The 23,419-nt window shown below is 51.5% G+C and overlaps 1 protein-coding gene across 1 annotated transcript in view; it reads left to right on the plus strand.

Moving 5' to 3' along the window:
- The window catches only part of LOC147124856 (FRAS1-related extracellular matrix protein 1-like), an 883,765-nt gene that overhangs the window by 65,795 nt on the left and 794,551 nt on the right, over positions 1 to 23,419 (plus strand). The window contains exons 3-4 of the mRNA XM_085994045.1: positions 8,341 to 8,435; positions 14,390 to 14,700. Coding sequence (XP_085850171.1) covers positions 8,341 to 8,435; positions 14,390 to 14,700 — 406 coding nt within the window. The remainder of the gene's footprint in view (positions 1 to 8,340; positions 8,436 to 14,389; positions 14,701 to 23,419) is intronic.

Below are 23,419 nucleotides of genomic sequence, written 5' to 3' on the forward strand. Positions count from 1 at the left end.
GAAGTGGTACTCGGTAAAATAATGGGACTCAAGGCGGATAAATCACCTGGACCTGATGGCTTACATCCTAGGATCTTGAGGGAAGTGGCGGTAGGGATTGTGAATGCATTGGTAATAATTTTCCAAAACTCCCTGGACTCAGCAAAGGTCCCGGCAGACTGGAAAACTGCTAATGTAACACCCTTATTTAAAAAGGGCAGTAGACAGAAGGCTGGAAACTATAGACTGGTTAGCCTAACATCTGTGGTAGGTAAAATGTTGGAGTCCATTATTAAGGAGACAGTAACAGGACATTTGGATAATCATAATTTAATAGGACAAAGTCAGCATGGTTTTATGAAGGGGAAGTCATGTTTGACAAATTTGCTGGAGTTCTTTGAGGAAGTAACATATAGGGTGGATAAAGGGGAACCAATGGACGTAGTGTATTTAGACTTCCAAAAGGCATTTGACAAGGTGCCACACAAAAGATTATTGCTTAAGATAAAAAATCACGGGATTGGGGGTAATATTCTGGCATGGATAGAGGATTGGCTATCTAACAGAAGGCAGAGAGTTGGGATAAATGGTTCATTCTCAGACTGGCAATCAGTAACTAGTGGTGTTCCGCAGGGGTCAGTGCTGGGTCCCCAACTCTTTACAATCTATATTAACGATTTGGAGGAGGGGACCGAGTGTAACATATCAAAGTTTGCAGATGATGCTAAGATGGGAGGGAAAGTAGTGAGTGAGGAGGACATAAAAAACCTGCAAGGGGACATAGACAGGCTAAGTAAATGGGCAGAGATTTGGCAGATGGAATACAATACTGGAAAGTGTGAGGTTATGCACTTTGGCAGGAAAAATCGTAGAGCAAGTTATTATCTTAATGGCAAGAAACTTGAAAGTACTGAAGTACAACGGGATCTGGGGGTCCTGGTGCACGAAACTCAAAAGGTTAGTATGCAGGTGCAGCAAGTGATTAAGAAGGCCAATGGAATGTAGGCTTTCATTGCCAGGGGGATAGAATATAAAAATAGGGAGGTATTGCTTCAGTTGTACAAGGTATTGGTGAGACCGCACCTGGAATACTGCATACAGTTTTGGTGTCCATACTTAAGAAAAGACATACTTGCTCTCGAGTCAGTACAAAGAAGGTTCACTCGGTTAATCCCGGGGATGAGGGGATGGACATATGAGGAGAGGTTGAGTAGATTGGGACTCTACTCATTGGAGTTCAGAAGAATGAGAGGCGATCTTATTGAAACATATAAGATTGTGAAGGGGTTGGATCGGGTGGATGCGGGGAGGATCTTCCCGATGATGGGTGAAACTAGAACTAGGGGGCATAGTCTTAGAATAAGGGGCTGCTCTTTCAAAACTGAGATGAGGAGGAACTACTTCACTCAGAGGGTGGTAGGTCCATGGAATATGCTGCCCCAAAAAGCTGTAGAAGCTACATCATTACAAAAATTTAAAACAGAAATAGACAGGGAATTAAGGGTTACGGGGAGCGGGCAGGAATTTGGACATGAGTCTAGGTTCGGATCGGTCATGGCCCTGTGGGTAGCGGAGCGGGCCCAGGGGCCGTGTAGCCTGATCCTGCTCCTATTTCATGTGTCTAATTCTGTTAGATTCAGGAGATAGTTCTGTGATAGTAGATTGGCAGTTAGGATCAGATCAGCCATGATCTTATTGAATGGCGGAGCAGGCTCGAGGTGCCGATTGGCCTACTCCTGCTCCTATTTCTTATGTTCTTATGTTAGCTCGGCCTCTGCCGCTGGCAGCAGCTGGTGCAGGCTCCTCTGCCATTGTGCAAGAGTGGTTGAGTAGCCTGCAGAGGTGGAGAAGCTTGCTGGATACTTTAAAAGCACCACGAATGATGACATCATACTGTGGGGCTTTCTGACTGGAAATGGACAATTAGCAAGGCTGCCCACATGCTGGAACTTAATTGGCCACTTGTGGGAAAATTGCGTGCAGATGGCTGACCCATTTTTTTTCGGATCGGAACCCCACATTCGGGGAACCCGCACATTTCCCGCACGATCCAGAAAATTGGGCCCAAAGTCTTTGATATGTACCACAAAAAGCAAGGGTCCTAGTACACTCTGTATCCTGTCTCCGAGCCAGTTTTGAATCCAACTTGACACCTTGCCCTGGATCCCATGGGCTTTTAACTTTGTGACCAGTCTGCCATGTGGAACCTTATCAAAAGCCTTGCTAAAGTCCATATACAATACATCAAGCACACTACCCTCATCTACCCTCCTTGTTACCTCCTCAAAAAATTCAATCAAGATTGTCAGACACGACCTTCCCTTAACAAATCCGTGCTGACTATCCTTTATTAATCCGTGTCTTTCTAAATGAAGATTTATCCTGTCCTTCAGAATTCTTTCCAATAACTTTCCCACCACCAAGGTTAGGCTGACTGGCCTGTAATTACTCAGTCTAACCTTTTCTCCCTTTTTAAACAAGGGTACCACATTAGCAGTCCTCCAGTCCTCCGGCACCACACCTGAAGCCAGAGAGGATTGAAAAATGATGGTCAGGGCCTCTGCTATTTCCTCTTTTGCTTCGCTTAACAGCCTGAGATACATTTCATCCAAGCCTGGGGATTTATCCACTTTTAAAGCTGCTAAACCCCTTAATACTTCCTCTCTCACTATGTTTATTTCATCTAATGTTTTACACTCCTCCCACCCGATAGCAATGTCTGCTTTGCCCCTCTCCTTTGTGAAAACAGATGCAAAGTATTCATTAAGAATCCTACCGACGTCTCCCGCCTCCACACCGATTACCCTCATGGTCTCTAATAGGCCCTACCCGTTCTTTAGTTATCCTCTTACTCTTAATATATTTATAAAACATCTTTGGGTTTTCCTTGATTTTTACTCTTGTTTGGGGCAGGCGGAGGCTCCATCCCTACAAGGCCAGACAGAATCTCTAGAACTAAGCCGGGATGGGGCCTTAACTTCTGGCCGTTCCACCACCTACTCACCGGAACCACAACAAATAGTTTGGAAGAGCTGGGGATCTGCAATTATATCTACAGTTGCAGCAATCAGAACAAAAGAAATTGCTAGGCATTCTTCAATCAGTCTTCAGTTTTTTTGTATACTATTGTAGGAACATGGGTTCCTAACTAAAAGATTGAGTTCTACTCAGGCGATCAAACAAAATGAACTATAATGAAACAAACAGGCTTTAACAAGAAACTGCAGGATAACATCGAATGTAGGTCTGCTCTCTCTGGAGGCTCCACGAGGACTGCCCCTGCAGTCCCGTGGCTGACGTCATGACGTCATGACGTTTTCCCGCCAGTGGGGGATCACGTGATGAACGGCGTGATGTCATCACGTTTTAGCCGTGCTGTTAAAGTAACCACACTCTGTACAGTTAAACAGCATAAATAAAGATACAGACTCAGACTGTAGCTAACATGTTGTTAAAGGAATTATATACAAACGATCTGAGTCCTTTGGTGGCTCCACCACATGTGCCGCCCCAGAATTGTCTTTAACAGTAAAAGTGAGACGTCGAGGAGGCCTGACAAGTCTGTCCGAGCGACTTCGATCACCCTGCAAAGGAAGCTGATGGACGGTGGTCGAGCTGGCGGGCGGTTGTGGTTGAGCTGGCGCAGCGAGTGTGGTCGAGCTGGCGGGTGGCTGTGGTTGATCTGGCACGGCGGCTGTGGGCAGTCGGCCACGTTTCGGCGGTTGAGCGACGACGACTGGGCGGTCCAGGTCCAGATGAGCTGGCTTCAACCGGTCCACCGAAATGTGATCCGGCTTTCCTCCAATGTCGACCGAAAAGCATTTGTCTCCTGATTCGATGACGCAGAAAGGACTTGAGCGGATCCCGGTGAGCGTCGTGGTGGATAATACGTACTCGGCGTTCTTCAGCTCCGCTGGCACGTGGGAGCTCTGTAGGCCGTGATTTGATGTAGGCACCAGAGCGAAGCATCTGGCCGCTTCCTGGTGGCTGACGAGTTGCTGGGAGGCAGACCATGGTTCTGTGGGAGAAGGGAGGAAATCTCCTGGTACTCGGAGCGGCTGGCCATAAACGAGTTCGGCCGAGGACGATTGCAGGTCTTCTTTGGGCGCCGTACAAAGACCCAAAAGGACCCATGGGAGTCTGTCCACCCATCCTGCACCTTGAAGACTGGCCCGTAGGGCGGCTTTAAGCGACCTGTGGAATCGCTCGCAAAGGCCGTTTGCCTGTGGATGATAGGCGGTGGTGCAATGAAGTTTGGTGCTGAGCCCCTGAGCTACAGCATTCCAGAGCTCCAAGGAAAATTGTGGCCCACGATCGGAAGAGATGTCCGCCGGTACCCCGAAACGAGCAACCCAACAGGAGATGAAAGCTCTAGCGACATCTGCCAAAGTGGTGGAAACCAAAGGAATTGCCTCTGGCCACCTAGTGGTGCGGTCCACCATGGTGAGGAGATGCATATAACCATGAGAAGGTGGAACTGGCCCCACAAGGTCCACATGCACATTTTCGAAACGACGCTCCGGAACAGCGAACGTAGCCACTGGAGCTTTTACATGACGCTGGATCTTGGCCTTCTGGCAGACCACGCAGGTGTTGGCCCAGTCACGGGCATCGAGGTGCATACCCTTCCAGACGAACTTCGCCGACATTAGCCATTGTGAAGCCTTCATACCAGGGTGCGACAACCCGTGTATGGCATCAAAAACCTTCCGGCGCCATGCAACTGGCACGACAGGTTGGGGAACGCCCATGGAGGTGTCGCAAAGGAGCGTGGTGCCTGCGGCCTGGAAACTGACATCGGTCGCTTGGAAACTAGAGGGGATGGTTCTGAATGATTGGACCTCTGGGTCCGAGGCCTGATCCGCAGCCATGAGGGCGTAGTCAATCCCCAGGTGAACCGCATGGACCGTCGCGCGGGAGAGGCAATCTGCTACCAGGTTGTCCTTACCAGACACATGTTGAATGTCCGTGGTAAATTCAGAAATAAACGTCAGGTGATGTTGTTGACAAGTGGACCACGGTTCGGCGGTCTTGGCCATGGCGAACGTTAGAGGCTTCTGGTCGACAAAAGCCGTGAAGGGACGTCCTTCTAATAAGAACCGGAAATGGTGAATGGCTAGGAAAAGGGCCAGTAACTCTCGATTGAAGGTGCTGTATTTTCTTTCATTTTTCCGCAGTTGACGGCTGAAAAACGCCAGCGGTTGCCACGTGCCGTTCACCCACTGCTCCTGCACTGCGCCAATGGCGTAGTCTGACGCGTCTGTGGTAAGGGCGATGGTGGCACCTGGAAGTGGGTGCGCCAGCATGGTTGCGTTGGCCAAAGCGCTCTTGGTGTTGACGAACGCCTGGTCCATCTCGGCCGTCCAGCTGATAGATCCTTACCGGACTTGCCCTTGAGGGCCCCATACAAAGGCTGCATTCGCTGAGCCGCCTTAGGGACGAATCGGTGATAGAAATTGACCATCCCCAGGAACTCTTGCAGGGCCTTGACGGTTGGCGGGCGCGGGAAAGAGGTAACAGCTTCCACCTTCGTCAGTAAGGGGACGGCGCCATCTGATGTTATGTGGTGTCCCAAGAAATCGATCCGCTGCAGGCTGAACTGGCACTTAGCCGGGTTGATGATCAAACCATGCTGGCTGAGGTGAGTAAAGAGGGTACGCAGATGGCAGATGTGCTCTTCCTTACTAGCGCTGGCAATGAGAATGTCGTCAAGGTAGACGAAGATGAAGTTTAGGTCTCGGAGCACAGAGTCCATTAAGCGCTGGAAAGCCTGTGCCGCGTTCTTCAAGCCAAACGGCATCCGCAGGAACTCAAAAGGCCGAAAGGGGTGATGACTGCGGTTTTCGGGCCATCTTGCAGGTGCACGGGAACCTGGTGATACCCCCGGACGAGGTCGACCTTAGAAAAGATAGAATTTCCCGCCAAATGGGCCGAGAAATCTTGAATATGCGGGATCGGGTACCGATCAGGAGTAGTGGCGTCGTTCAGGCGTCGGTAGTCACCGCATGGCTGCCAGCCGCCGCCCGGTTTCGGAACAATGTGGAGAGGCAAAGACCAGGGACTATTCGACCGGCGAATAATCCCCAGCCGCTCCATCGTGTCGAACTCCGCTTTCGCAGCCACGAGCTTGCTGGGTTCGAGCCTTCTAGCCCCTGCATAAACCGGGGAGCCAGTAGTGGTGATATGATGTTCAACACCATGTTTCGTGGCCGAGGAGGAGAAGGTGGGCCTTGTCAGCTCCGGGAACTCTCCGAGGAGCCGAGTGAAGTTGTCCGGAGAAGGGAAAGTGCAGGCGATAGAGCGCGCCACGGTGGTACCATGGTGGCACGGAATCGAGTGGAAGGTGGCCGCGTTGATCAACCGGCAGTGCCGGACATCGACGAGGAGGCCGTTGGCACACAGAAAATCCACCCCTAGGATGGCCTGTGAGACTGTGGCCGTGACGAATTCCCAATGGAAGCGCTGACCGCCGAAACAGACTTGGACCCGCTGCTTTTGGAACGTTCGAATGGCTGCGCCATTAGCCACCACGAGGGAAAAACCGTGGTTCCCAGCTTGCATATCAAGATTCGACGCAGGTAGGATGCTACACTGCGCCCTGGTGTCACAAAGGAAACGTCGACCCGATAGGGAACCGGTGATGTAAAGAAGTTTCCCTGTAGATCCGATGGCCATCGCAGCCGCGGAGCGCCTGTTAGACCCGGTCCTCCTTCGCCAGGAACGCTGCAGGAGCTTTGTTTTTTTTTGGGTGAAAAACTACAGGGAGAGCGGCAGCGTCGTGCTTTCGCGCCAAAACGGGCGTGGTAGGAGCACCAGCCCGCTGCAAGAGGAGCTGGAGCCGCGTCTGTGGGGGATGGGCGCCTCATGGCCACGCAGCACTGCTGGGTTACTGTGAAAATCTTATCTGCTTCGGCAGCAAGCTCGGCGCAGTCTGTAATCGCGGATCTGGCTAGGGCAGCCTGCACCTGCTCCGGCAGTTGGCAGAGGAATAGCTCCCGGAAGAGGAAGCATTCTGGTTTGGCACCTAAGAGCGTGAGCATTTGGCTCATGAGCTCGGATGGTTTGGAGTCTCCGAGGCCGGGCATAGCGAGGAGCCGGCGAGCGCGTTCTGACTTCGAGAGCACGAAGACCTGTAGCAACCGCGCTTTTAACGTATCATACTTGCTGTCAGTAGGAGGACTACCGAGGAGGCTGACGATCCGCGAGGCAGTGGCGCTATCGAGGGCGGAGACCACGTAGTAATAACGGGTCTGATCCGCGATGATGTTTCTGATGGCGAACTGGGCTTCAGCCTGGATAAACCACGTGGCTGGTTGTTGCTCCTAGAACTGTGGCAGTTTCAGAGTCATGGCGTTCGTATCCATGCTGAAGATCTTCCGCGAAAACCATTCACGAAAGTCGGGGTCACCAATGTAGGAACGTGGTTTCCTAACTAAAAGACTGAGTTCTACTCAGGCGATCAAACAAAACGAACTTTAATGAAACAAACAGGCTTTAACAAGAAACTGCAGGATAACATCGAATGAAGGTCTGCTCTCTCTGGAGGCTCCACGAGGACTGCCCCTGCAGTCCCGTGACTGACGTCATGGCGTCATCACGTTTTCCCGCCAGTGGGGGATCACGTGATGAACGGCGTGACGTCATCACGTTTTAGCCGCACTGTTAAAGTAACCACACTCTGTACAGTTAAACAGCATAAATAAAGATACAGACTCAGACTGTAGCTAACATGTTGTTAAAGGAATTATATACAAATGATCTGAGTCCTTTGGTGGCTCCGCCACACTATAATCAATTACAGACATGTCAGTTTATGAACTGCTGGCTTAATAGAGGTGTGCAGTGTTTCTGAAATTTCTGTGCAAAACAGTTCAGATCACACACATGAACAAATATCCTTTCTTGAACTTAAATATTCTAAAAATTCACAGCACCCCACAATCATGAATAAAATGTTTTATGCAGGCGCCTATTTCCCCCCGAGCTTACCTGCAGGCACAGGTGTTGTGGCTTCTAAATCCAGCTGTGCATATGCAGTAATAACATATAGGTTCAGCACAATGATTTTAAAAAAGCACTAGCGCCAATATGCCCATGTGCCTGTCAACAAGTTGGGTAATACAACCATATCAGTGTGCGACATATTGTTATATTTTCTTTTACTTTTTCGTTAAGTGAATGTTTATATTAATCAATGCAGAGATCGATAAGAATTATTTATTATATGAATAAATGTGAGTCACTCCACATTTCATCAGAGGTTGGACACTTTAACTGAAGCCGCAGGATGATTTTTTAAAAACTGAATTTTATGAAATAATTTCAGATTCATTCATGTTTACCCTGTGTAAAATCTTTCAGGTTTTTGATTGCCATTTCCTACCCAATGAAGTGAAATATACTCACAACGGCTGTCCAATTCTGGATAAGGACCAAGTCATGCTCAGACTTTACAGGCAAGTGAGAAGTAGGGATTTTGGTTATTTGTAAGAAAAAATAAGCCTAGGTTTTCTGCTCAGCGTTAAAATAGTATTAATCAGAAAATGTAGGATTTTGTATCAATATAATAAGTGATTTTCTGAAACGTAATCTGAAGGGACATGTTTACTCTGTTCTGGAGTTTAAGTTTGTCCAGAGTACAGGCATCACTGAATGTTTTCCACGCTAGACAGTAGAGAAATCATAAAAGGACAATCAGGCATGGAACTGGAGAAATTATGCTTTTTAAAAAATGAAGTTGTTTAGCTTTCTCTCTCTCTGTTAATCTACTTGCACCACATACCACTGCCCGAGAGAGGGTGGGCAAGTGAGCTGTTCCCTGTGTCATTGCAGCTCTGATAATGGAGCTCTTGACTTTCTCTGCCTTTCTGTCTGAATGCCTGTCTCCGTCTGGCAGCAGCGTCTACCTCACTACCACTTCTTTTGACCCCTCCATGGTCTCTAAATTTTCAGACTGCTTGTCCGACATCCAGTTCTGGATGAGCAGAAATTTTCTCCAATTAAATATTGGGAAGACCAAAGCCATTGTTTTCAGCCCCTGCCACAAACTCTGTTCCCCAGCTATTGACTCCATCACTCTCCCTAACATCTGTCTGAGGCTGAACCACACTTTTTGCAACCTTGGTGTCATATTTGACCCTGAAATGAGCTTCCGATCACATATCCACAGCATGACAAAGACCGCCTACTTCCACCTCCGTAACATTGCCCGTCTCCGCCCTTGCCTCAGCTCATCCGCTGCTAAAACCCTCATCCATGCCTTTGTTACCTCTAGACTTGACTATTCCAATGTACTCCTGGCTGGCCTCCCACATTCCACCCTACTTAAACTTGAGGTAATCAAAAACTCAGCTGCCCGTGTCCTAACTCACACCAAGTCCCATTCACCCATCACCGCTGTGCTCACTGACCTGCATTGGCTCCTGGTTAAGCAACGCCTCGATTTCAAAATTCTCAACCTTGTTTTCAAATCCCACCCCTTCCTATCTCTGTAATCTCCTTCAGCCCCACAACCCCCTGAGATATCTGCGCTCCTCTAATTCTGCCATCTTGAGCATCCCTGATTATAATCGCTCAACCTTTGGTGGCTGTGCCTTCTGTTGCCTAGGCCCTAAGCTCTGGAATTCCCTGCCTAAACCTCTCCGCCTCGCTACCTCTCTTTCCACCTTTAAGACGCTCCTTAAAACCTACCTCTTTGAACAAGCTTTTGGTCACCTGCTCTAATTTATCCTTCTGTGGATCGGTGTCAAATTTTTTTGTCTTAAAATACTCCTGTGTAGCGGCCTGGGATGTTTTACTACGTTAAAGGCACTATATAAATACAAGTTGTTGTTTTTATTGTTGTCTGGCCTATGGCATGGCTGAGATAGGACTGGTGTGTGGGCATTGCTTTCACCTACAACTCTTCACACTGGGAGGACTGTTTTCCGAATACACATAGGCTATTGGCAAGGTGGCACTGGTAAAATTACCTTTTGAATAAACATTGTGGTGTGTTAAAATCTCATTTAACTGTTCCAAAAAGAAGGGCTGGATTTTCATTGGGCCATGGAGGCGCGATTGGAGGCGTGTGGGGGGTTAAACTTGCATAAACTGGCAGGTGGGCCCAACCCCACCTCCATCCCGCCTGCAAGCAATTTAAAATAATTTGTGTCTAGTGGTCCCGTCTACGTCCCACCCCCAAGAGGCGGGATAGGCCATTAAGGCCCTTAACAAGCACTAAATTGGCTCTACAATGCCATTTTGATATGCCTTTGTGATTTTAACCCTTTTCCCACGTGAAACATGCCTGTTCTGAAACACGACAGTGAAACCTGGCAGGAGCACAATTGGATTGCTGACCCTCAGCTGCAGGTCAACCATTAAATAGTAGATTTGATCAGCCATCATTTGCAGGTGGCAGGACTTTGTAGTCTCAGGTCTGGAGGAACTTTTAGAAGGCATAACCACAGCTGTGGAAGTTTGGAGCCTCACACCCATCTCCAGTGTGACCTCCTGGGAAACCCTTCTCACCACCTTCACTGAGCACTTCCTCAACTGAGGCATATACCAGAAGCATGGGAGCCATTTATTTCCTTCCCTTCTGGGCATTAGATGAGGAAGAAGACCAGCTGCAGCACCAGCAGAACCAGGAACAACAGCTGCACCAACAGCAGCAGCACCAGCAGGAGCGCCAAGCTGCTGCTCACCCACCTGAAGATGCACAGGCCAGAAGAGGCCAGCGCATAGAAGCCCGTCGGCGCAGGAGATACCCCCCAAACAGGGTCTACAGACACAGGGTCAGCTACCTCAACATGTCTGAGCAGCAGTGCCAAAGGCGGCTCTGACTTTCGCGAGAGGTAGTGGGTGACATCTGCGCAATGCTGCAACAATACCTGCAGCCCAGAGGACCAGGTGGACAACCCTTACCAGTGGCCGTCAAAGTCACCACCGCACTCAACCTTTTTGCCTCAGGCTCCTTCCAGGGATCAGCAGCAGACATCAGCGGCATCTCCCAGGCGGCCACACACAAATGCATTACGCAGGTAACCGATGCCCTCTTTGCCATCGTGCACAATCACATCCATTTCACCAAGGATCAATAATAATAATAATAATCAACTTTATTGTCATTGTTAGTGCACAAGTGCAGTACAACGAAATGTAGGCTTGTGGCTCCCGAGAGTGTACATTTAAGCAAGTGTCACGGCGTGTGCCATAGGATTTGCTAATCTGGCAGGCTTTCCAAGAGTGCAGGGCGTCGTTGACTGCACACATGTGGCCCTTAAGGCAACCCATCACAATCCAGGTATTTTTATCAACCACAAGGGCTTCCACTCCCTCAACGTTCAGCTGGTGTGTGACCACAGGAAGGAAATTTTGCATGTTTGTGCCAAGTACCCTGGCAGTTGCCATGACTCCTTCATACTGCGCCAGTCTAGTGTTCCTCCACTATTCAGTCCGCCAGACCAACGGATGGCTACTTGGAGACAAGGGCTATCCCCTGAAGTCGTGGCTAATGATGCCATTGAGGAGGCCATCCAACAAAGCTGAGGAGAGCTACAACTCCAGCCACATGTCCACCAGAACCATAATCGAGCAAACCATCGGTTTGCTGAAGATGCGCTTCAGATGCCTGGATAGATCAGGTGGAGCCCTGCAGTACTCAGCAGCCAAGGTCTCCAGAATTGTCGTGGTTTGCTGTGCACTTCACAACATGGCACAGCGTCGTGGCTTGCAGATTCCTGAGGACCAAGTGGTTCCTCACATATCCTCCTCAGATGAGGAGGAGGAGGAGGAGAGCGAAAATGAACATCTTGCAGAGGCCCATCAACCAGCAGCAGCAGTACGCGAGAACATAGCTGCCCGGTATGCAAGGAATGCACTCATCTTGGCCAGATTTGCTTAGCCTTACCACTCAAGCACTTTTGCCTCGCAGCATCTTACCTGAGCATCGACAATGACCAAGAACCAGCTGATTCCTAGCAATTTGACCACCATACTGACAATTGCAAGTAATCCTAAGCCCTCAATGTGGAAGCCCCATTCGCGAAATGACACACGCCATAACTACAGCAGTAGCCATCAGATTTTTTATTTACATAATTCATCTGATGGCTTTTCCACATAAAACATCAAATTTCACCCAAGTAACTACCCTTGTGACTATTTGTGCAGTAACTTTCTCTTACGCGTGCTCCTACGTGGTGCTTCCCCTGTGGCTTCAGCAGATGTGGAGGCCCCTTGCTCACTTTCCTGCTGCTCCTGTCTCAACACCTTTGGCGGGCAACCTCTGGGGTGGCGAACCTGTGAGGGCTCGTCAACAGTCTGCTGCTCATGCGGCTGTGCAGGGGTTGAGACGCCGATCTCAGTTGGGTGTGGACTCTGGTGGGGCTCTAACCAAGGGCTCTGCAGTGGCATGGAAGTGTGAGTGCTTGGAGAGGAGCCCCCACTTCCTTGATGTCTGCCACCAACTTCCCTCTCATGGGTCAGGCCCCCTCAGCGCTTGCAAGTGGCTTGAGAGCACCTTGCTGCACATCAGGGGGATCATGGGGACCCGTATCTGCACTGGCAGTCCTACTCAGAAGGACTTCCATGAAGGTCTGGTTTCTCTGTTCAATAGATGACCATCGCTCCTCCAAAGATGTCATTCTATTCTGAACACTCACCATGTTTTCTGCACTCTGACGACTTATCACCTCCATGGAGGTTGCCATCCTTTCCATGGTGATGCGTTCATGCGCCAATGACTTCACAAAGGCTCATGTTCACTATGGACTCCTCCTTTTGCTCCACACTCGCAGCGGCCCTAGAGACAAAACCTGCCAGAGACGCTTGCATCTGTTCCTGGAGTTCCAGCATCGCTGATCTTATGGATGGACCCAGAGGCAGAGGGTCGACATGCAGCTGAGCCGAGCTGGCAGAGTCCTGCACCCTCCGACTAGGACTCTCCACTGCTGTCCCTGACTCCACAATCTGCTGATGCTCACTTGTGAGCTGTGATACACCAGGTGACAACACTACTCTATGTCCCGAAGGTCCCACCGAGGTGTGAGTGTCTGCGCTGGTGCTGGGTTGGCTGAATTCTGCTGACGCTGCGCCCTCAGAGGTTGCAGCTTCCTCTGAGGAGTCTTGATGTTCAGGCCCTTCCTCTTGGCTAGTGGGGACGGGTGCTTGCGATGGTCCTGTGGGGGAGTAAAGGGAAGGGTCAGAGATGTGATGCCAAGGTTACATGCACATTGCATTTTGCATATGATCATTAGTCCATCTGTTAGAGCTTCAGAATCATTATCAGCGACTCATGCAATGTCAATGAGAGAGATGGAAAACTATTCTGTCACCAGCTTGCTGTGATGCACCCCTCTGTCCATCCCCCACTTGCACATCGTCCTCCACTCCTACAATCTCCAGGATCACCTCCTCCCAGGGGGTGAGGTGGGCGACTGAGGATGGCCCTCCTCCTGTCCTCACTCTTTCTCGCTTATTGTGAGCTCTCTTTTCCTGCAATGAGGGAGACAAGTGGAGGCTGAGTGAGAATGAAGGAGTGAGTGTAGAGATTCCATAGCATAGATACTTAGAAGGAGACAAAGATGAAGTGAGGTGGCAAGACCAAGGGCCCTCCCTGTGTGTTGTCAGTTGTTTTCATAGCTTCACAGTGATAGGGAGTGTGAGGGCTGCATAGTCGAATAGTTAGGTGAATGTGACCATAAAGAGAAAGGGAATGGTTAAGGGTGCATGGATGTCAGTGTCAAGTGGGATATGGAGGAAGAGATTGCTAAAGCTGAGTGATGGTGAGGCGAGGCAATGGGGATCAGATTGAGGGTGATGGGAAATTCATACTCACTTTTCCAGTGCGCAGAAGGTCATGAAATCTCTTCCTGCACTGTATCCAGATTCTGCGGGTAGACGATAAGGAGTTGACCTCCTCTGCCACTTGCAGCCACACAGCCTTGGTCTGCTGGGAAGGCTTCTTCCTCCCTGATGAAGGGAAGAGCACCTCCTTATGAGCTCTTGCTCTCTCCACTAAAGCCTGCAGGGCAACGTCGTCGAATCTTGGAGCAGCCCTAGGTCTGTCGTGGCCATTCTGCCTCCAGGTCCCTGTAGCAGCAAAGGCCCAAAGGTTGGCAGTCTGCAGAAGAAGCAAAGCCTGCTGCAGACCTTAAATGCAGCAGCAATGATGACATCATCGGAGGCAACTTTCAGGCTGAAAAAACTCATTTGCCATGGGTTCCCACATGCTGGAACTCAATTGGCCAATTAAGTTAAATTCACATCAATCTCCCACATCGATTTAGATTCATGTGGATAACACGAAATGCGGATTACACGACCCCAACCCGCCCCTGAATTAAAATCCAGCCCGAAGTGTCTGCTGTCATCCGTTTTAATTTTTAACCCCCCCTTGTGCTTGCTTGTGTGTTTATGATTGCAGGTTTACAGCGACCGAAACCTTCACAGAAACATTCATCCTGAATGTTCGGCTACTTGATTCAGACTGTAACATCATCCAACTGGGCCCAACACCACTGGAAGTCCTGGAGTTTTACGGTTTATCTAATACGATTGACAAGAATGTGCTTTCGTTTGACTACGATAAGGCGATGAATCTTGATTGTACTGTGCGGGTGGCCACTCAGGAAACCTTCCTTCCAGCACATGGGCAGCTTGTCATGGGGGAGCTCCCTCAGGGACAGGCTCGGGGTGACCAGCCACATAGCTTTGTACGGATCAGACAGAAATCTAGTAAGCTTGCATTTTCTGTTGTATTATGGGCAGGCTGAAGTAGAACTATAATTAAAATGTGATGTTTTCTTTTAAAGGATAGAAAGAAATTGTCGAGAATTCTAGTTTAAAAAAGGATATTGTGACTTAATTGTCCTAAATTCCTTTCGAGCGGGTTGATTACATAGAATTACATAGAATTTACAGCACAGAAACAGGCCATTCAGCCCAACTCACAGAAATCACAGAAACCCCACAGTGCAGATAGAGGCCATTTCGGCCCATCGAGCCTGCACCGACACATATCCCACCCGATCCCCGTAACCCCTACGCCAACACATATCCCACCCTATCCCCGTAACCCCACGTATTTAATCCCCCTAACACTAAGGGTCAATTTATCATAGCCAATCAACCTAACCCGCACTGTGCGGCATTTATCCTCCACATGAGCCTCCTTCCACCCCTCTTCATCTAATCCTGTCAGCATATCCTTCTGATTGAAGGGAATTTGTTTTTGAGACCAGCCAGATAAACTACAGAGACTTACTTGGTGCTGCACTTTTCTATCTTCTTATGTAGCTAAGTGCCCCAGGAATTGTCTTTTGTGGTTGATCTCACTTGTCTGTGTTCTCTAGGAAGGCAACTTTGTCAATGATGATTGACGATGTGCCTGACTCACTTAAGTCTTCAGTATCTTAACGGACAGTGGTTGAAACTTTCATTCTCCACATGTTGACATTTCCTGCTTTAATAAACCCAACCAAATTGAGAAGATCAGGACTATAAGTAGATCAAACTGACAAAGATTAAGGCATGATAGCCCATTTTAAACTGACATTTCCTGTCAAATTATTTCCTTCTTTCACGAAGAAATAAAGTTGTTTTCCCCACGGGAGGTGAATATGACCTTCGGCAATGTGTGTGAGAAATCAATGGCGATTTTCTTTCTCCCAATCTTCCTTCCTTTTCTGAAGTTACTTACTTGTGTTGGAGTACAGTTCCATGGGCGGCTGCACTCCGAATAGCCTGCCTCACTGGCTATTTTTCATGAAGGAGGCAGGACAGTGGGTTATAGCAGGCTAATTGACAGTAGAAGGAATTAGGGGCACATAGAATTACATTACATCGAATGTATAGCACAGAAACAGGCCATTTGGACCAACTGGTCTGTGCTCCACACGAGCCTCCCCCATCCTACTTCATCTTACCCTATCAACATATCCTTCTGTTCCTTTCTCCCTCCTGTACTTATCTAGCTTCCCCTTAAATGCGTCTAAACTGTTCACTTCAACCATTCCCTGTGGTAGTGAGTTCCACGTTCTCACCACTCTCTGGGTAAGGAAGTTTCTCCTGAATTCCCTATTGGATCTAATAGTGACTGTCTTATATTCATGGCCCCTAGTTTTGGTCTCCCCCAAAAGTGGAAACATCTTCTCTATGTTTACACTATCAAATGCTTTCATAATCTTAAAAACCTTGATCAGGTCACCCCTCAGCCTTCCCTTTTCTAGAGAAAAGCTCCCAAGCCTGTTCATTCTTACCTGATAGGTATAACCTCTCAATCCTTGTCAATCTTCTCTGCACCCTCTCCATATGGCGACCAGAATTGTACACAATACTCCAAGTGTGGTCTAACCAAGTTTCGATACAGGTTAACATAACTTCTCTGCTTTTCAATTCTATCCCTCTAGAAATAAACCCCAGTGCTTTATTGGCATTTTTTTGGCCTTATTAACCTGTGTCGCTACTTTAAATGATTTGTGTATCGGTACCCATGGATCCCTAGGGTAGAGCTACGCCTAATTTTCATCTCACTCAATATTCACATGTCGCACTTTACAACAGGAATCAATATAAAGTGATCTGAAGTAGAAATGGTGCTAATCTCTCCCCTGCCCAAGGCCCAGGAGCACGGAGGCCAGTTGTAGTGGCTCCATCGCTACTGCACAAACCTGAATCTGCCACCACCTCGGGTTGTATCATTTACTACCGCACCACATCAGGGAGCCTTGTCATTATTTTCAGTTTGTTTTGCCCTTAATTCTCCGTTTTCTGCTGCCCTATAAATAATTTCACATGTACCGAAGGTGATGTGTTGTTTAAGGGGTCAGTTTAGACACCGCGCTCCAACATAGCGGTGTAGGAATCGTCAGATCCCTAGCTGAAATACTGAGGTCGAGTCAGTCTGATAATTAAACAAAGTTTAATGTAAACTAAAGAACAAACAATGGAATGCAGGAGAAACAATCAACAGGTCTTTTCTTAAGGCTGGCTTCACGAGGTCTAATCTGGGAACCTCCCAGCCTGACGTCATGACATCATCACGTTTCCCGCCGTTCGGGACGTCACGTGACCAACGTGATGACGTCATCGCACTGGTTCTGGAACATACCGAGAACGGGTTATTTACAAACAGTAAACAAACATAGGTGCTGTAGCACTCTGTTAAAGGCAGTTATATAGTCATACAGGAGTCCCTTGGTGGCTTTGCCACATGCGCCCCCCCAGAAGTGTCTTTAACCACAAAAGTCAATCGCAGAAGAGGTCGGACAAGCCTGTTCGAACAACTCTGATATTCCCGGAGAGGAATGGGCTGGGCAGACGATGAGCTGGCCTGCGGAACAGTCCGGTCAGGTGTGGCGGCAGCGGGCGGCCGCTCACGACGCGGTGGCTGCTCTGCCTCGACCGGTCACTCGAGGTCCAGGTGTGCGGCCTTGAGGCGGTCCACGGAAATGTGGTCAGGCTTGCCCCCGACGTCCACTAAAAAACTCTTGGCACCCGCCTGCAGTACCTGGAAAGGGCCTGTATATGGAGGTGTGAGAGGACTACGGTGGGCGTCATGCCTGACGAAAACGAATTTAGCCTGCATAAGCTCCGGCGGAACGTGTGACGCGGGCAAACCGTGATGTGACATCAGAATTGGCCTAAAAGATTGAGCTGCATCCCGGTGGGCCTCCAGTTGTTTGGCTGCCGACCAAGGTCGCGTTGGTAACGGAAGAAACTCGCCTGGCACCCGGAGTGGCTGTCCATAAACCAGCTCGGCGGCCGATGCCTGCAGGCCCTCTTTGGGCGCTGTGTGTAACCCGAGCATCACCCAAGGCAGCCTGTCTATCCATGCGGCCCCCTGGAGGCTGGCCGCAGCGACGCCTTCAAGGACCGATGAAAACGCTCACATAGTCCATTTGCCTGCAGATGGTAAGCCGTGGTCCGATGGAGCTTGGTGCCCAAACCCAAGGCTACGGCGTTCCACAGTGCAGATGAGAATTGCGGCCCGCGGTCCGACGAAATATCAGACGGAACACCGAAACGTGCAACCCAGGAGGAAAGAAAAGCCCGGGCAACATCCGTGGAGGTGGTGGACGTCAAAGGAATGGCCTCCGGCCACCTGGTGGTACGGTCGACAATAGTCAAGAGATGTGTGAAACCCTGTGATGGTGGTAGTAGGCCAACGAGGTCGACATGGACGTGATCGAAACGCCGCTCCGGTACTTCGAAAATGGCTACGGGAGCTTTGACGTGCCGCTGCACCTTAGCCCGCTGGCACACGACGCAGGTGTTGGCCCAGTCGTGGACATCCTTGCGCATTCCTCTCTAGACGAACTTGGACGCCAGTACTTTTTGTGAAGCCCTCACGCCAGGGTGCGCAAGCCCGTGGATGGCATCGAAAAGGTTCCTATGCCAGGATAGCGGAACGATCGGGCGGGGGTCCCCCAAGGAGACATCGCAGAGCAAGGACGTGCCGGCCAAGTGGAAAAGCACATCCGCTGGCTGAAGGCAGGAGGAGTCGGTATGGGAAGCTTGCGTTTCCGGATCAGCCGCTTGGTCAGCAGCCATGAGTAAATAATCGAGTCCCAGCTGGACAGCCTAGACCATCGCACGTGAGAGGCAATCGGCGACCACGTTGCCCTTGCCGGCCACGTGCCGGATGTCGGTGGTGAACTCAGAAATAAAGGTGAGCTGTCTTTGCTGTCGAGCCAACCAGGGCTCAGCCGTCTTGGCCATGGCAAACGTCAGGGGCTTGTGATCCACAAACGCGGTGAATTGGCGTCCCTCCAACAGAAAACGAAAATGGCGGATGGCCAGAAACAACGCCAACAACTCCCTGTCGAACGTGCTGTAGCTGCGTTTGTTACGACGCAATTGGCGACTAAAAAACGCCAGTGGTTGCCACGTCCCGTCGACCAATTGCTCCTGCACGGCGCCTACGGCGTAGTCTGAAGCGTCAGTCGTAAGCGCGATGGTGGCGCCAGGCAGCGGGTGCGCCAACATCATTGCGTTTGCGAGAGCATCTTTCGTGTCCACAAAAGCGCAATCCATCTCTGGTGTCCAGACCACAGGTTCCTTCCCCGGTTTCCCTGAGTGCCTCATAGAGTGGCCGCATAAGCTGCGCGGCCCGGGGAACAAACCGATGGTACCGAGGAACTCCTGGAGTGCTTTAACGGATTGCGGGCGTGGAAAAGCAGCAATCGCCTCCACCTTCGACCGAAGTGGCACTGCTCCTTCCGCAGTGATGCGGTGGCCCAAAAAGTCGATCTGTCGCAGCCGAATTGGCATTTGGCCGGGTTAATTTTGAGGCCATGCTGATGGAGTCGGCGAGAAAGGAGGCGCAGGTGGCTGAGATGTTCCTCTTTCGAAGTACTGGCGACCAGGATGTCATCGAGATACACAAACAGGAACTTAAGATCCCGCAGCACTGAATCCATAAGGCGCTGGAACGCCTGCGCCGCATTCTTGAGCCCGAACGGCATTCGGAGGAATTCAAAAAGTCCGAACGGGGTAATGACCGCCGTCCTCTGGGTGTCCTGGGGGTGGACGGGCACTTGATGGTACCCCCGGACGGGGTAATGACCGCCGTCCTCTGGATGTCCTGGGGGTGGACGGGCACCTGATGGTAACCCCCGGACAAGGTAATGACCGCCGTCCTCTGGATGTCCTGGGGGTGGGCGGGCACCTGATGGTAACCCCCGGACGAGGTAATGACCGCCGTCCTCTGGATGTCCTGGGGGTGGACGGGCACCTGATGGTAACCCCTGGACGAGGTAATGACCGCCGTCCTCTGGATGTCCTGGGGGTGGGCGGGCACCTGATGGTAACCCCCGGACGAGGTAATGACCGCCGTCTCCTGGATGTCCTGGGGGTGGGCGGGCACCTGATAGTAACCCCCGGGCGGGGTAATGACCGCCGTCCTCTGGATGTCCTGGGGGTGGGCGGGCACTTGATGGTAACCCCCGGACAAGGTCGATTTTGGAAAAAAACGAATTGCCTGCCATATGTGCGGAGAAATCTTGGATGTACGGTATTGGGTACCGGTCGGGCATCGTGACCTCATTGAGGCGCCGATAATCGCCGCAGGGCTGCCAACCACCGCCGGGCTTAGGGACGATATGAAGTGGCGAAGACCAGGGACTATCCGACCGGCAAACAATCCCCAGCCGCTCCATGGTGGCGAACTCTGCCTTCGCGGCCTCGAGTTTACTGGGTTCCAGCCGCCGAGCCTGGGCATAGACCAGAGGGCCGATCATCACGATGTGGTGCTCCACACCATGTTTGGCGGTCGTTGCCGAGAAGGTGGGCCGAGTTAGATCCGGAAATTCCCTGAGAAGGCGGGCGAAGTTGTCGGGCGCCGGCATGATGCAGGAAACCGTGTGAGTCGCGCCTAAGCCCCAAAAGCACGGGATGGAGGCAAACGTGGCGGCGTGAATCAGACGGCGATTTCGTAAATCAACCAATAGGCCATTGGCACAGAAGAAGTCAGCGCCAAGGATTGCCTGTGCGATTTGGGCGGTGATAAACTCCCATGGAAACGTTGCCCGCCGAAACACACCTGGATCCGCCGCGTCCCGAACGTACGAATAGCACTGCCGTTGGCGGCCTGGCGTGGAGAACCGCGCCTCCCGGCCCTGACGTCGAGGGGCGAAGCGGGGAGGATGCTGCACTGGGCGCCCGTGTCACACAAAAATCGCCAGCCCGAAATGGAGTCGGTGATATAAAGTAACTTCCCGGAATCTCCAACCGCCATCGTAGATGCGAAACCGACCTCGGGGTCGTTCTTCCGTTCACGCAGTCGGTGCTGTTGTTTTCTCGTTGCATTAGGCACGAAACTACAGGGAGGACGGCAGCATCTGGCTTGTGGGCCGAAACGGGCGTGATAGTAACAGAGACCAGATGGTGAAGGCGCCAAGGCGGGGTTCTTCGGGGCGGGACGCTTCGAGGTGGCGCAGTACTGCTGCATCACCGCATAAATAGTGTCGGCTTCGGCCGCGAGCACTACACCATCTGTAGCCTTCGACTTGGCGAGGGCTGCTTGCACCTGCTCGGGGAGCTGGCTCAGGAACAGTTCCTGGAACAGAAAACACTGCGGCTCAGAACCAAGGAGCGTGAGCATCTGGCTCATCAACTCAGACGGCTTGGCGTCGCCTAACCTGGGCAGTGTGAGTTAACGTCGCGCGCGCTCCACTTTCATGAGGCCGAAAACCTGCGTTAGTCGCGCCTTAAGCATATCATACTTGTTATCCACGGGCGGGTTTTCCAGCAGGCTGATGATCCTCGAAGCCGTCGAGCTGTCCAGTGCGGAGACCACGTAAAGATAACGGGTCTGATCCAGCACGATGTTCCGAAGTTGGAACTGAGCCTCCGCTTGGACGAACCAGGAGGCCGCCTGTTGTTCCCAAAATTGAGGGAGCTTCAAGGTCACTGCATTAACATCCATCGTGCTGCGTCGCGCTTCCTCTGCGAAAATCGTCCGTGAAGCTTCGGGGTCACCACTGTAGGAATCGTCAGATCCCTAGCTGAAATACTGAGGTCGAGTCAGTCCGATAATTAAACGAAGTTTAATGTAAACTAAAGAACAAGCAATGGAATGCAGGAGAAACAATCAACAGGTCTTTTCTTAAGGCTGGCTTCACGAGGTCTGACCTGGGAACCTCCCAGCCTGACGTCATGACATCATCACGTTTCCCGCCGTTCGGGACGTCACGTGACCAATGTGATGACGTCATCGCGCTGGTTCTGGAACTTACCGAGAACGGGTTATTTACAAACAGCAAATAAACATAGGTGCTGTAGCACTCTGTTAAAGGCAGTTATCTATATATATAAAGCGGCTCTTCTGTCTGTCTGTCTGTCTGTCCGCCTGGTCTCGATACGTTTGGAAGTTACAGAGCGTACCGACGCACGCGTCACCTCAAAAGAAAGCTTGCGATTCCGGACCGGTCATCGGCGTATTTACGTTTCGGCCAGACAAAAATCCCGGCCGCGGTATCCCAAAAACGTTCAGCGTTCCGCTCATTAGCATCTCATTAGCGACCGTGTGACGTCGAGGTCTTCCTACAGTTGAGTGTCGAGTGACTCGACGATTGACCAATCCTACGCTTCGGTGACCTGACCGGTCGACCAATCGGTGCGTGTGTGGGCGGGCCTTATCCTTCTGAACTGAGGTGAGTGGCCGCCATCTTTATTTTCCACAATTTTTTCCCCCACACTTTCTGTGTGTTAGGGAACTAAGGTAAATATTTGAATTATGTGTTAGGGAATTAATTAACAATTTATTTCAGTTTTATATTGTGTTTAGCAACCCCCCCTCCCTCCTCCTCACCCTCGCGCAGGGGGGACTCGGTGCTGGTCTCCAGGCCCGCTGCAGGCAGGCCTGAAGCTCCAAAAAGTCTCTATCTCTCTCTCTTCCCTCTCTCTCTCTCCTTCTCCTCTTCCCTCTCTCTCCTTCTCTTCCCTCTCTCTCCTTCTCCTCTTCCCTCTCTGTCTCTCTCTACTTCCCCCTCTCAGGTTTGACGGTGTCGGGGCCCGAAGTGAGCCGCTCTAACGGCTGCCAGCCCGCGGGGTTTCCCTGCCTACTCCCCGCTCTAACGGCCGCCAGCCCGCGGGGTTTCCCTGCCTACTCCCCGCGGGCCGCCTCGCGGTGCTGGCACTGACCGCGCATGCGCCGCCTGCCCGCGAGAGCCCGCTCTGGCTTTTTTTTTTAAACGGCAACCACGCATGCGCACGGCCGTTGCGCAGCCGCCTTGACGCCGGCACGCATGCGCACGGCACCCGTGACGCCAGCACACAGCCTTGTGAGATCGCGGGGGGTGCGAGCCTCGGGAAATCGCGGGGGGCGGGAAGAGAGCCTTGGGAAATCGCGGGGGGCGGGAAGAGAGCCTTGGGAAATCGCGGGGGGGCGGGAAAGAGAGCCTCGGGAAATCGCGGGGGGCGGGAAAGAGAGCCTCGGGAAATCGCGGGGGGCGGGAAGAGAGCCTTGGGAAATCGCGGGGGGGAGAGCCTCGGGAAATCGCGGGGGGGAGAGCCTCGGGAAATCGCGGGGGGGGAGAGCCTCGGGAAATCGCGGGGGGGGGCGGAGAGTCTCGGGAAATCGCGGGGGGGAGAGCCTCGGGAAATCGCGGGGGGGGGGGGGGAGAGCCTCGGGAAATCGCGGGGGGGGGAGAGCCTCGGGAATCGCGGGGGGGAGAGCTTCGGGAAATCGCGGGGGGGGAGAGCCTCGGGAATCGCGGGGGGGAGAGCCTCGGGAATCGCGGGGGGGGAGAGCTTCGGGAAATCGCGGGGGGGGAGAGCCTCGGGAAATCGCGGGGGGGAGAGCCTCGGGAAATCGCGGGGGGGGGAGAGCCTCGGGAAATCGCGGGGGGGGGAGAGCCTCGGGAAATCGCGGGGGGGGGGAGCCTCGGGAAATCGCGGGGGGGGAGAGCCTCGGGAAATCGCGGGGCGGGGGAGAGCCTCGGGAATCGCGGGG

Source organism: Somniosus microcephalus, chromosome 1 (genome assembly GCF_052327205.1).
Source record: "Somniosus microcephalus isolate GS21.2 chromosome 1, FLI_Smic_1.0, whole genome shotgun sequence".
NCBI lineage: Eukaryota > Metazoa > Chordata > Chondrichthyes > Squaliformes > Somniosidae > Somniosus > Somniosus microcephalus.